This window comes from Lepisma saccharinum, chromosome 1 (genome assembly GCF_977018435.1).
Source record: "Lepisma saccharinum chromosome 1, izLepSacc3.1, whole genome shotgun sequence".
In the NCBI taxonomy this organism is placed as follows: domain Eukaryota; kingdom Metazoa; phylum Arthropoda; class Insecta; order Zygentoma; family Lepismatidae; genus Lepisma; species Lepisma saccharinum.
Genome location: NC_139229.1, coordinates 219,454,278 through 219,467,347, shown reverse-complemented (window position 1 = coordinate 219,467,347; position 13,070 = coordinate 219,454,278). Strand labels below are relative to the sequence as shown.

The window sequence follows — 13,070 nt, the reverse complement described above, 5'->3', positions numbered from 1 at the left end:
CCACTGTAAACCGGGCTTACGCGCATTTGAAGGTGACTTGATGTGCTTCCAAAGCCTATCAGATTATCCTGTCATCTGCCATTTGCTCCAGAACTAAAAGTCACGCGGAAGCCTGTTCAGGTACATTCAATCGTGATTCAACTTCCACCTACTGTATTAGTTAGATGCTTCTCTCCAATTCAGAGCACCAATATGAATTGAATGTTGTCATTCACGATTACATTTTGCATAGAGAAATTTCAATCTTTATGAGTAATTGGAAGATAATAAAATTGTTAGATTAAAATGGCTAATTTTTCAATTTAGTCGTTTCGTTTTCCATGATATTCATAAATTGTTTAGTCTTGAAATGTAGAGATGGTACCGATGCGAGACTGAGACCGATACGTCATTGTAAAAATTAAGATGAAACAGATATGCACTGGTCAGTATCGGCGATTAGGGGATGGCGTGGGGGGAAGGGACAGTTGTCCCCTCACTTTTTGCCCCTGCACTATAGGCCCTGAATACTAAGCCTTGCTACCAAGAGAAAATAAACTGCTCTTGCACCCCTGCCCCCCGCGCAGATTTAGCACCCAATCGCCGCTATTGGTCCTTGTCTGTAGATACCTTCCACGTATCAACATGAAAGAAAACTAGCATCTCTGGGTATGACGCCATATTGAATATCTTACCATAGGTCTGGAACAACGGATATAGCAACAAATTCGCATATGATACAAGTCCTTTAATTCACTTGGTATTATATAATAATTAAATACGTTTGCACACTGAAGGAATACAAAAAGGCCCACATCCGATAGGCTAGCTGAAATGTTCTCCCGCTGCCGCGAGCCGACATGCACCATGCCGCTGTGTTCGAATACCACGCTCCCAGCATTCCGAGTTCTTGCAAGAAGCTCCCAGCGGGAGTAAAATAAAAACAAATGAGGAGCGGAAAGCAATACTATTTACAATCTTCAACATTCTCCCCCCCGTTGGAATGCACAGCATCCAAACTAAATCATGAAAGTTCAATTGATCTTCCCATCTGGAAGAGGTACAATCTTACTGAGAGCCCTTCGGTACACTCCATCCTTGGTGCGAACCACGGCTACACGAACTAAATTGTCTTTCCCTGGAAACACTTCTTCTATAATGCCCATTTTCCAGGATAATGGGGGTAGGTTGTCTTCTTTCAGAAGCACAAGTAGTCCTGGTTGCAGGTTGGGCTGCGTGGTTGTCCACTTCTGACGCTGTTGCATACCATGAAGATAATCTCGGGACCAGTTTCTCCAAATCCTTTGTTGAAACTGTTGAACTCGTTGCCACCTGGAAAGTCTATTTTCCTTGAGATCACTTAAGTCTGGTTGAGGAAAGGAAGTTAGTGGACCACCAATAAGAAAGTGGCCTGGAGTGAGGTAATTAAATTCTTCATGAGAATCAGGTAAGGATGTAAGAGGTCGAGAGTTTAAGCAAGCTTCGATTTGGCACAAAAGAGTTGACAGCTCTTCGTATGTCAGTACAGCATTCTTGGCGACTCTACGAAGATGGTACTTCATGGATTTTATGGCACTTTCCCAGACACCACCGAATGTTGGGCTACGTGGAGGTAAATTTTTCCACTGAAAGTTTTCTTGTGCTGCATACCTTTGAATGTCTTCACTGAATCCTTGCGATTGAAATAGCAATTGAAGTTTCTGAAGTTCGTTCTTCGCTCCTTGAAATGTTGTGGCATTATCGCTGATAATGGTGGAACACTTGCCTCGCCTTGCTGTAAAGCGTCGCAATGCTGCTATGAAAGCTTCAGAAGTAAGGTCTGTTACTAGCTCAAGATGTATTGCTCTCGTGGCTAGGCACGTAAAAAGAGCTATGTAGCATTTCTTTGTGATTTTACTCCTGATTGACCCTACTTTGATGACGTATGGTCCGGCATAGTCTATGCCCACATGATTAAATGCCTTGCTAGGTGTAACTCTGATGGATGGGAGCTGTCCCATTAGCTGTTGTGCTGCGGATGCCTTCAAACGATAACAAGTTAAACACTGATGAATGATTTGCTTAATAACTTGTCGTATTCTAGGAATCCAGTACCTTTCTTGAATGGATGAGATTAACAATTGAGGTGCTGCGTGCATCAATCGTTCATGCTCTGATGCAATTAGTAGACGGGCGAAGTGACTTTTTGGATGCAAAATGATTTGATGCTTGCTGCTGAATTCCAAGTTGCTATTTTCTAGCCTACCTCCGACACGAAGAATTCCCTGATTATCCAGAAAGGGGTGTAAGTCCTTGAGGATACTTTTGTTGGATAGTTGCCCTTTGGCAGTGAGATCATTTATCTCTCGATGAAAGAACGAAATTTGTGTCATAACGACGCACGTTTGAGTGGCATCTTAAATGTCAATTGAAGTAAGTGGATCGGATTGTTTGTTACTTGCATTTTTACAATTGCGAATGAATCTTTTACAGAGCGCTACAATCCTTAACAATTTGAAAAATGTAGAAAAATCGTTTATTATTGCCTCTGATTGCAGATGAGACACCAGTGTAGTTACAGGAAGCTTTAGTTGTTCAGGAACATCTTTGTTCTTAAGACTTGTGTCAGATGATGATGATGGCCAGCACGTGTCATCTTCTTGCAACCAAGCTGGACCATGAAACCATAGCGAATGATGATGAATATTTTGAGGTTTAACTCCACGGGAGATTAAATCCGCTGGATTATCCTTGGACGAAACATGTCTCCATTGATAAGTTTGAGTAAATTCTTGAATTTGCGCTACTCTGTTGGATACAAAAGGCTTCCATCTGCTTGCTCGCGATCTGAGCCATGCCAGAACTATTTGTGAATCTGTCCACAAATAAACATTGTCAATATTAAGTCTCAAAATTGGGAGAGTCTTGTTGAGTAATTTGGCCAATAAGACTGAAGCGCACAGTTCCAATCTAGGAAGAGTGGTTTTCTTGATCGGGGCGACCCGTGATTTTGAGCACAGTAAGTGAACTTCGGTGTAACCTTCTTCGTTTGCTGAACAAACGTACAAGCAACTGCCATAATTTTTCTCCGATGCATCGGAAAAGCCATGGATTTGTATATTCTTGACACAAACAGGTGTTATGATGAAACGTGGTATTTGCATTTCACTGATGACTGGTAGCTGAGAATGAAGATGAACCCATTCAACTTGCAGGCTTTCTGGAAGTGGATCATCCCAGTTTATGTTGTGAAGCCACAACTGTTGTAAAAAATACTTATACATTACAGTTACTGGTGAAAGTAGTCCAATTGGATCAAAAATCTGGGCAATAACACTGGCTACTTGACGTTTGGTTGATTTGTGTGACATCATGTTGACAGACTTGGCTCCAATGTTAATCATGAAAGTGTCTGCCGAGGGATTCCATGAAATTCCTAGAGTTTTAACACCTTCGGTATGAAAATGAATTAGATTTTGAGTCTCTCTCAGTGATTCTGGAATAGAGTTGAGTACTTCAGTGCTGTTGGAGCACCACTTTCGTAAGATGAATCCTCCTCTTTTCAGAAGTTCTGAAAGATCTTGATAAAGTTGTAAAGCACCTTGAACGCTACTGCTTCCTCCAACGTAATCATCAACATAGAAATCACGCTGCAACACTTGACATGCGTGTGGGAAGTTAACTGCTTCATCTTCGGCTAACTGCTTCAGACATCTGGTTGCTAAAAAGGCACTTGATGTAAGCCCATACGAGACCGTATTCAATTGAAATAATTACTGTTATGAGTTCCTGAGGAGAGTTTCTCCACAGAATGCATTGCAGTGGCCTGTCATCTGGATGTATGTGTATCATTCTATACATCTTTGTTACATCAGAAACCAATGCCACCTTGTGAGTTCGAAATCTTAGAACAATTGAAAATAAATCTTCCTGTATGGTAGGTCCAACCATTTGTATGCTATTTATTGATTCACCGCTTGTTGATGGCGAACTCCCATCAAAAACAACACGTATTTTCGTTGTACTGGAATCCTTGAAAACACAATGATGCGGAATGAAAAATTTTGTGCAGTCATTTGTTTGTACATCATTTAAATTCCCTATGGGTTCCATGTGTCCCAACTGGTAATATTCTTGCATAAATTCTGTATAATCAGCCTTTAATTGTGGTTGACGTTGAAGCCTCGTTTCTAATTGGTGAAATCGAGTTAATGCAGAGTGTGAGGAGTCACCTAACACTGAACCGTTACGTATCCCTCATTTTCATTTTCGAGTTACGTGTAGCTAGGCAGCCTGGCAGGAAGTATAGGAAAGTGTTAACTTCAGCACCAGCTCAGCGAAAAGCATTCGCCAATATTTGCAAAGGAAAATTGATGAGAGAGAAAAAGGGGAGGAGTTTTGATGAGGAGGAAGGAAGTTGGATCTGGCTCGGGAGAGAGAGAGGAGTTGGTCTTGAGTTTTGGAATAGAACAGGAGAGTGGTTCGGGAGTAAGAAAAGGGGGTTTTGAGTTTTGGAGAGAGGAGAGTGAGTTGGATTTTGAAGGAGATTGAGGCTGGATGCAGATCCTTACATAATGGCAGCCTGACCGTATAACGGCCACTTTCATCTCGTGTCACATTTCGCTGAAAATGTTGCTCGCAAGCAATTTCTTCTGGTGATTGCAGTTTCGTGTGGATCTCCTCTATGATCCAGAACTGTTGGAGTTCCGAGCTGAGAGAATCTTCCTTTCTCGTGAAAAATGACCTAGTAATACTGTTGCTAGAAGATGTTGCTGGAATCTTCCCTGCAATAATCCATCCAAACTCTGTGTCTTGAAGAATGGGGAAATTTCCTGGTTTTGTTCTCTTTACAGGCTTCATAACGGTAAAGAAAACCTCTGCACCAAGCAGAATCTGTATTTTGCCCGGCGAACAAAAGTTTGGGTCTGCTAAACGAATATCTGTTGGAATGTTCCATTCAGATGCATCAACCTTTTCTGAAGGCATTAGTCCTGTAATGGTTGGCAACACTGAGCACGAAATACTTGTCGTAAAATTGCTATTATTAGATCTCAGACGGATCTCTACTGAATGACTCGATTCAGCTGACGAATTGTTGATTCCCTGAATGGGAACTCGATGCTTTACCTTTCTAAGACGATGACCTTGAACAAAATCTTCAACAATGAAATTATTCTGACTCGCCGCGTCCAAGAGAGCACGACAATTGACCCAATTGCCCGCTATATCTTGTACTTGAACAATTGCCGTAGCAAGTAACACCTGTGACGCGTTTTCTGCTTAATTGAACAATAAGAAACCTGAGGTGCTTGATCTGAATGCTGTGAAGAATCGCTTGTATTGTTTACCATCGATGTGTTCACGTGACCCCCAGATGACATTTCACGCCGCTGGTTTACATTGGATGTACCTTCATCTACATGAAGTAAAGTACTATGCTTCTGTTTACATCGCTTGCACACTCCATATTTACACTATGCCGAAACGTGATTGTTGCTGCTAAGACAGTTAAAGCATACGCGATTCTCACGTAAAAATTTATACTTTTGTGAAATAGAAGCTTTCTTAAAGGCTTCATACCAAAATAAGCGATGTTTGTTGGTTTTACAAAACATGCACAATGAAGAATCTGTTGTAACATATGACTTCGAAGATTGTTGACATTTAGAACTGTACTGTTTGTGCATATTTGTAGATGATTTTGTTGCTACCTTGTTACCTTCACTCGTAACTGGATTAATCTTTTCAAGAGCCTGGCATCTGTGCTCTAGAAAACTAAAGAGCTGATCTAATGTGCTAAATTCAGTATCATTACTTTCTAGTTCAAATGCTCTTCTCGTTGCAGGGTCGAGATTTGAAACAAGATGCTGAACTAAAATGATATCAGTTAACGACATGTTGTCAGCTATCATTTTGAGCGCTGAAATAGAGCTAACTGCAGTGTTTGTAAATGCACGAAGTTCCTGACAATTCTCCTTTACAACTGGATTGATATGTAAAATATCATTTACATGTGAGACTGCAATCAACCTTTTATTGTCGTATCGCTCATTGAGTTGCTCCGAAGCAATAGCGTAATTTGCTTCTGTCATTGGCAAATTTTGAATTAGATGTAAGGCCTCGCCTTTCAACGATACGCGCAAATACTGAAACTTCTGAACATTTGAAATATCTACATTGTTGTGTATCAGCGATACGAACGTGTCCTTGAAAGACACCCACTGCGTGTAATTACCGCTAAAATGTGGTAATGCAATTGCCGGCAGTTTCACTTGCGTATTCGAAGTTTTAGATACACATTTGTTTTCTACACATGTTGCTTTATCATGGTTGTCAATTAATGTTTGCATCTGTGACTTTAAATCGAAATACATTTCTTCGATTTCATTCCTTTCCGCGTCGTGCTCACCCTCGGTTGTTTCTGATTCTATTGTGTCTAGAACGCCTTCCAATTTACTCCAGATAGCATTTACATGTTCCATGCGGGTTTTTATTTGTTGTATTTTAGCTGAGGATTCGTCGTAAGTACTGACATACGATTGAATGCGTATAAGTTTCCCTTTGTGGGAGCTTCTTTCTTTGATCAATGCTCTTACGTTTGCCATGCTTGCTGAGAAACGAAACTGAATGCAGAAATAAACACAAGAATACAAAAGGCTATGAAACAATGAAGGAAAAGGAATGTTATAGGAAATTGACAATAGAAATTGGATCAAGTTTTCGGTGTTACTAGTTCGATATCTCTTTTTGTGTACGAGTTTGGGTTTTCTTAGAATGTAAATATACTCTTCTTGAATTATGTGTAAATGTTATCATCATAAGATCTAATGACCTAAGCGAGAACCAATGCTCTAAGGTACTTCGACCCGCAAGGCAATAGTTAATTTACTGACTGGTAACACACAAATTTGCATACCCAAAAACATACTTCCCGAAATGAATTCACAAATACGCCAGTGAGTGGGCATCCCCCCAGGGACGTAGCTAGGTTGATCAGTTTGGGGGGCCCAAAACTTAAGATTTTTTTCTATCAAACCATTAAAAACTAACAAAATATTAATATACCATATAGGCCTACATATATGTAGAGTAAGTGTGTGTGCTTTATATATCTTCTATATCAGTGGTTTCCAAATTCAAAAGGTCCGAGGGCCAAAATTATATCCAGCATTTGATTGGCGAGCAGCATTTTTTCTTTTGGGGGTACTGAACTGGAAATGTAGTACTTTCGCATGACCTAAATGAGGCAATAAAAACAATGGAATCACAAATCAAAATTGTATAATTACAATTTATTTCACAAAATGGATGAATTGAAAGACATTAAAAACACACCATACAAATAAGAATCCTTCATAGTAAGTGTTCAATGTGAAAATTGAGGCCGATCTGCTTCTTTTACTAAAGTTGGAATGTCCACTTCGATTTCTGTATTTGAAAGTCTCAGGTGAAGCAGTGAAGAATCTGCCAGTCGGCTTCTGTAGCGGTTCTTGACAGTGGCGTGCCCAGGGGGGGGGGTGGGTTGGTGGGGGTTAAAAACCCCCATTGGTTTCGTCATTTAAAAAAAATCAAAGCAGAAATACATTTTATTTCATAAATCGCCAATATTGTAAAATGTTTACATTTGGCAATGAGAAATGTATTTGCTTCTTCAATTACTTTTGATAAGATTGGAGTTGAGTTACAGCAATGCACAAGCATTCATTCATTCCTTAGTCACTGAAAAGGAAGGAGAATTTCCTTCTCAGTATGGTCAAGAAAAGAGCCGAAACCCTTGGAATGCGAACTGAAGGAATCCCTCCTTCCCTTTCTTTCACCCTCTTATTAGGAGAATGACCCTCCCTTTCCTGTTACGACAGTGCTGCTAACTTCCCTTTTCTTACTTTCCCCTTCTTATACCATTTATGCCAGCAGAGTAAAGTTCTGTGAGATTTGAATCACTACAATTAGTAGGCAAAGTAAATCAAAATCTTATTTCGCACCTGGATGCATATTTATTTCAAAATATCAATAATTATAATAATAATAATAATTGTTGCAGGCAGTAGCGAAGCATGGTTTTACGAAGGAGGCAAGCGATGTTTTGTACAATAGCATGCCGGGAGGAAGGGAGGGGTGAAGGATGCGTTATATAGCCCAACTGGCCCAGTCAGTTTCATAAACAAAATAAAAACAATTAATATGCCAAAATATTATACGTTTTACTCTTGTGCTATTTACAAATTAGATATTTTTTTCTCAACCAATTTCCAGCCTTCAGTTTATTGAATTTTCTTGTAACATGTGTGAAAGATCTCACTTGAATTTGTGCGTAAATAATTTAGCAGTTGCCAACACTACTGACACTGACACTACTGGTTGCTGTCAACACTGGTGACGTAATTTGAGCTGGACCAAGCTGGATGCATGGTTCAGACATTCGACCGCCCGGTATCTTTGTCCCAAGTCCTGGTGTTCACTGGGGTTGTAGCGAGTTGCATTCTGCAAGGTAGCAAGTCGAAGTGGTCGTGTTGTGTGTTACGTTTCTGCGTGTGTAATAGATTTTTGACGTGGAACTAAAGATGGATAGAGAAAAGAGGAGAAATACGTATTAGATTATTTCCAAAAGAAACAAAAAATGGAAGTTGAAGCTTCACCTTCCACAAATAGAACGTCAGAAAAGGTCGATTTAAGTTCAGAGGAATTCCATCCGAATTGCGAGAGTGAAACGTGCGAACTTTCAGACTCTTGATATTCAACAAGAAGGCATAACAGAAGATATTGCAAACCTTGTTGCAAAATTATGTCAAGGAACTGTCGAGGTAAGTGACGTTCATTATTTGATAGCAGATATATCCATAGGCGGATTTAGAATTGTTTTTCTGGGTGGGCACAGCATGTGCTGTAAGCATACAATCTTGTGTGTGCAGGGGAGGGGGTGCCCGCGTGTGTATGTCTGGAAGACGTGTGTAGGATGTCACCCTATATCACCAATAAACTTTCGCAGGGCGAGAGAACATGAAGATGAACAAGTTCCCTCAATGATTTCAGGGGCCTCACCGATGGTGGTGTAATCAAAGAGGTCCTGGGTTTGATCCCCTGTGAAGGTGCATTGCACAGTGGTACGTATTCCGATTTAAACTTTAAGTCCAGTCCCGATTAACGTATCGGAATATAAAATGGACTTTAAAATCATTTACTTTTTGTTTTGTTCACGAACCCTCGAAAAACGATATTACCTATCTTATAGATCCACCAAGGCATTTGAAACCCTGGCGTCGGAGCAGTGGCACTAGTGTCGCTAGTTAAAGCCACGGGGAAGCCTGTGGTTCACGTATTTTCCGAGGCCCCAGAAAGCTTGGTGCTACTATACAGTGTATATGTATGCAACCACATTATAAAATCACGGTTGCCATGGACAGTTTTATTATTTTGTAGGAAAGGGATAAAATTTGTATTACGACACGGGATAGACTAGATAGGCATCCTATTAACTGTCAATATTCCTTACAAATCTTCTGAATATTTTTCTTATACAAACGCAACAAATACAATAAGTAATATACGTGTGCAGTAATAAATTCATTTTCTGAAAGCATCTTTTCTGGCATCAGTGGTCGAAGTAGGGGATGCTGCCTCCAGTTAAGAAAGTTTCACAAATCATACCCCCAATTAGAATAATTTTCATATTGAGCATCCTCCACCTACTGTATTGTCTCCATGTTGATCCATACAAGGATGTACCCCCTCGTATTTCCAAAATCGATCAAATATCGCCTCCCTTTTCGGCTACGAATTTCTATTTCGAGCACTGTCTGGCAAGATTTTGTCGGTCTCAGTGACAGATCCTGTGGTGCGGTACTGGGCTTCGGTGGGGATGATGGGGAGTGGCCCCTTCAACAGTTGGTTTCGCAGTTCCATAACGTTAACATTATACAAAATTCCTCTCCATAGACCTAATATGAAAATGAATATGACACATTAATGACACTGTAGTAGAAAATGTTAATTACTGAAGGGGTTCGTATTTGTTTATCGACTGTCAAACAAATGTTTTGACCAATAATATAATAATACAATGCCAAAAATGTACACAATATTTAGCAAAACCATCTCCACAACAAGTACAATGTTCATTGAATTGATGTTTTAAATCCACTTTATGCACAGTAAGGCTAATCGGGACTGGGCCTAAAGTTTAAAGTGAGTTCCGAACCACTATGAGCCTCCACCGGGTATTGAACCCGGGACACCTTGATTACAAGGCGACGACGCTCACACTGAAATGAAACTGTGGTATCGTCATCTTGCAGCAATGCAAAGATGTCCAGTAAATGCTCTTGAAGCAATTGATATATGCGGTGAAGTAATATTTCCCTGGGTAAACACACATTTGCGCATATTATGTACAATCCCGGTAACAACATCAAATGAGAAATCATTCTCAACTTTGAGGCGGTTGAAGACCTATCTTCGAAATACCATTTGCGAAGAAAGATTAAATGGGTTAGCTGCTCTAAACATTCACCGGGATATAAAAGTTACTTGTGACGACATATTGTCAGAACTCACACAGAAATCTCGATGCCTAAATTTCAGAATTTAAATTGTTGAACTGTGGCCTTATTTATTACTGTCTTTAAGACATCAAGTAGTCTTAATCTCTTTTATGTTGTTACAATGTTGAGTGTACATATTTTTTGTTTAAAAATTATATTTGAGCAATTAAATATAAAATATTAATAATTTGGAAATATTCAAGCAGGTGCTTTTATATGATGCAATAAAAACATGAAGCATCCATAGCAAATACATTGATTGCGTTCATTGGGGTAAAATCCAAGTATATTAATTATCTAATTTATTACAAGAAATTTGACCTGTGAACTGGAAAATGTATTGGATTCATAACCCCCCCTTACGAAAATCCTGGGCACGCGCCTGGTTCTTGATGAACTTTATTGAAGGAAAAAACCCTTTCACACGTGTATGTGCTGCAGAACATCGATGTCATTCTTTGCCCAAAACTACGAAGGTTTGGAAAGCTCTCATTTGAAAAACTCTGGCCCCTTTTCTTGCCTAGTTTGAAGGAACACATCGCCTTGCAAATCACACAATTCAAGTTGGAAAGAAGCTTCTTGTTCTTCGATTTTAACGCCAAGAGGATTGCTAAATAGCTGGATGCTACTCATTTCGAGATTTGCACATACTTTATCTAACGGTGAAAGCGGCCCCGGCGCCCACCCAGCGTCGAATAACATGGGTACCTGGGGGAAACCCTGGGGGGTAAAGGCGGTCAGGGGCGTGATGCTGATCACATCACCCCCACTCACGACCGGATCAAGAAAGTGTGGGGCGTTACCCCCACACCCCCTATACGCCTTCATGGCGTGGTGCTATGCACAGGGGAACACTTTACTTTTTTACCTTTTTTGCACATACTTTATCAATCGTTCAGTATAACACATCTCTATAGTGTCGCTGTGCAGCAAAGGCTGTGCAGTTTGTTTCTAAACACAAGGAGTGAAGCCTTCGCGGAAGCGGACGAGTTCATTCCGCATAGCGAAGAGGTGGGAATCGGGCGAGTTCATTCCGCATAGCGAAGGGGTGGAATGCATGGTGTGAAGACAAAGTTACGTCACATTAGATTCTTCTGATGATCAATATTGACTGCAAAATAAATTCTACCTCTGATATTGTCTTTCTTCACAGAGCTTCCCTTTCCTTAAGTAAAAATACAACGTATTTTAATAAAAATACATAAAACTAATGTATTTTGCAAACTGGCTTTGCGGACCGCAAAAAAAGGCATCGCGGGCCGCATCGCCAGTTGGAAATCCCTGTTCTATGTATATAAAAGTCGATGTATGTGTGTATATGTGTGTGTGTTTGTTTGTTCCGGCATAACTCTAGAACGCCTGCAGTGATATCACCAAACTTGATACATCTATGACTTGCAATCTGGAAAGAAATACCGTGGGGGTAAGACACCCCTGGCACCCCTAGGGCTCGGAGTGGGAGGGATGACATGTAAAAATAATCGAAAACGACCGACATTTGTGTGGAATAAATAGTTTTCTGGGTCGCTAAGATGAATAGTGACACTCCCAATGCCGTTCAACTCCACGTTGATCACCTATCGGGATGGCGGGTGAGAAGGGGTGAAAAATAAAATGTCAAAAATGACCTAGATTAGTGTCGAATCCATAGTTTTCGGAGTCTCTAAGCTAATTGGTGACATTCACGATGACCAAAATTGGTACACATATGACTTACAATCTGGAAAGAAATACTGTGCGGGTAAGACACCCCCGGCACACCTAGGGGTGGGGGTGGGAAGGGGTGATATGTAAAAATAATCGAAAACGACCGATATAAGTGTGGAATCCATAGTTTTCGGGGTCGTTAAGATGAATAGTGACACTCCCAAGGCCGTTCAAGTTCAAGACACCCCTGGAACCCCTAGGGGTGGGGGTGGGAAGGGGGTGACATGTAAAACGACCGATATTATACCGCGTTTGTTACAACCTGTCCCGCTTCCCTCGCTTGCTTATCGCTGGCTTTTCTAGCAGAAACCACGCGTCGTTGCCGCTGCAAACCGCGTGAACTCCGTGCTGAGGAAATCCGAAGCCAAGCTGTAAATAAAATACGCGGAAATGCACAAATATACACAATTCCCCTTCATGAATGTTTCATCTAAGATGACACTAAACACGAAAAGGACACAAACAAATATCACCAGAATAAATTCCATCCTGGATACTTTAAAACGCACCCTAATCAGCACCACGCTTACAAAACAAGCTTCTTCAACAAGACACAAACAAAACACGTGAGTTAGATCGCAATGTGGCAACAGCGTCTACGTAAGCGCCTCTCTTCTGCCTTCCCTTCGCTCCTAGCTGCCCAGTAGACGACTTTTTCCTTGTTTCTCATTGGCACCAAAACTGTCGAGCCATTGTAAGCGCGGGAAACAAGACAGGTTCTAACAAATGCGGTATAGTGTGAAATCCATAATTTTCGGGGTCGCTAAGACGAAGAGTGACTCTCCCGATGCCGTTCAACTCCAAGATACCGCTGGTGGGGGTGGAAAGGGGGTTACATGTAAAACGACCGACATTAGTGTGGAATCC

General features: G+C 40.8%; 1 protein-coding gene across 1 annotated transcript; it reads right to left on the bottom strand.

Moving 5' to 3' along the window:
• Positions 1-1,013: 1,013 nt before the first annotated feature.
• On the bottom strand, positions 1,014-1,541 carry LOC145988927 (uncharacterized). The gene has a single exon (XM_083124229.1). It carries the CDS (start codon positions 1,539-1,541, stop codon positions 1,014-1,016), a length of 528 nt encoding a protein of 175 aa, XP_082980355.1.
• Between the last annotated feature and the right edge of the window lie 11,529 nt (positions 1,542-13,070).

Coding starts and splice junctions, on each gene's coding strand:
- LOC145988927 (XM_083124229.1), bottom strand. CDS start 1,541: ATGAAGTACCATCTTCGTAGAGTCGCCAAGAATGCTGTACTGACATAC.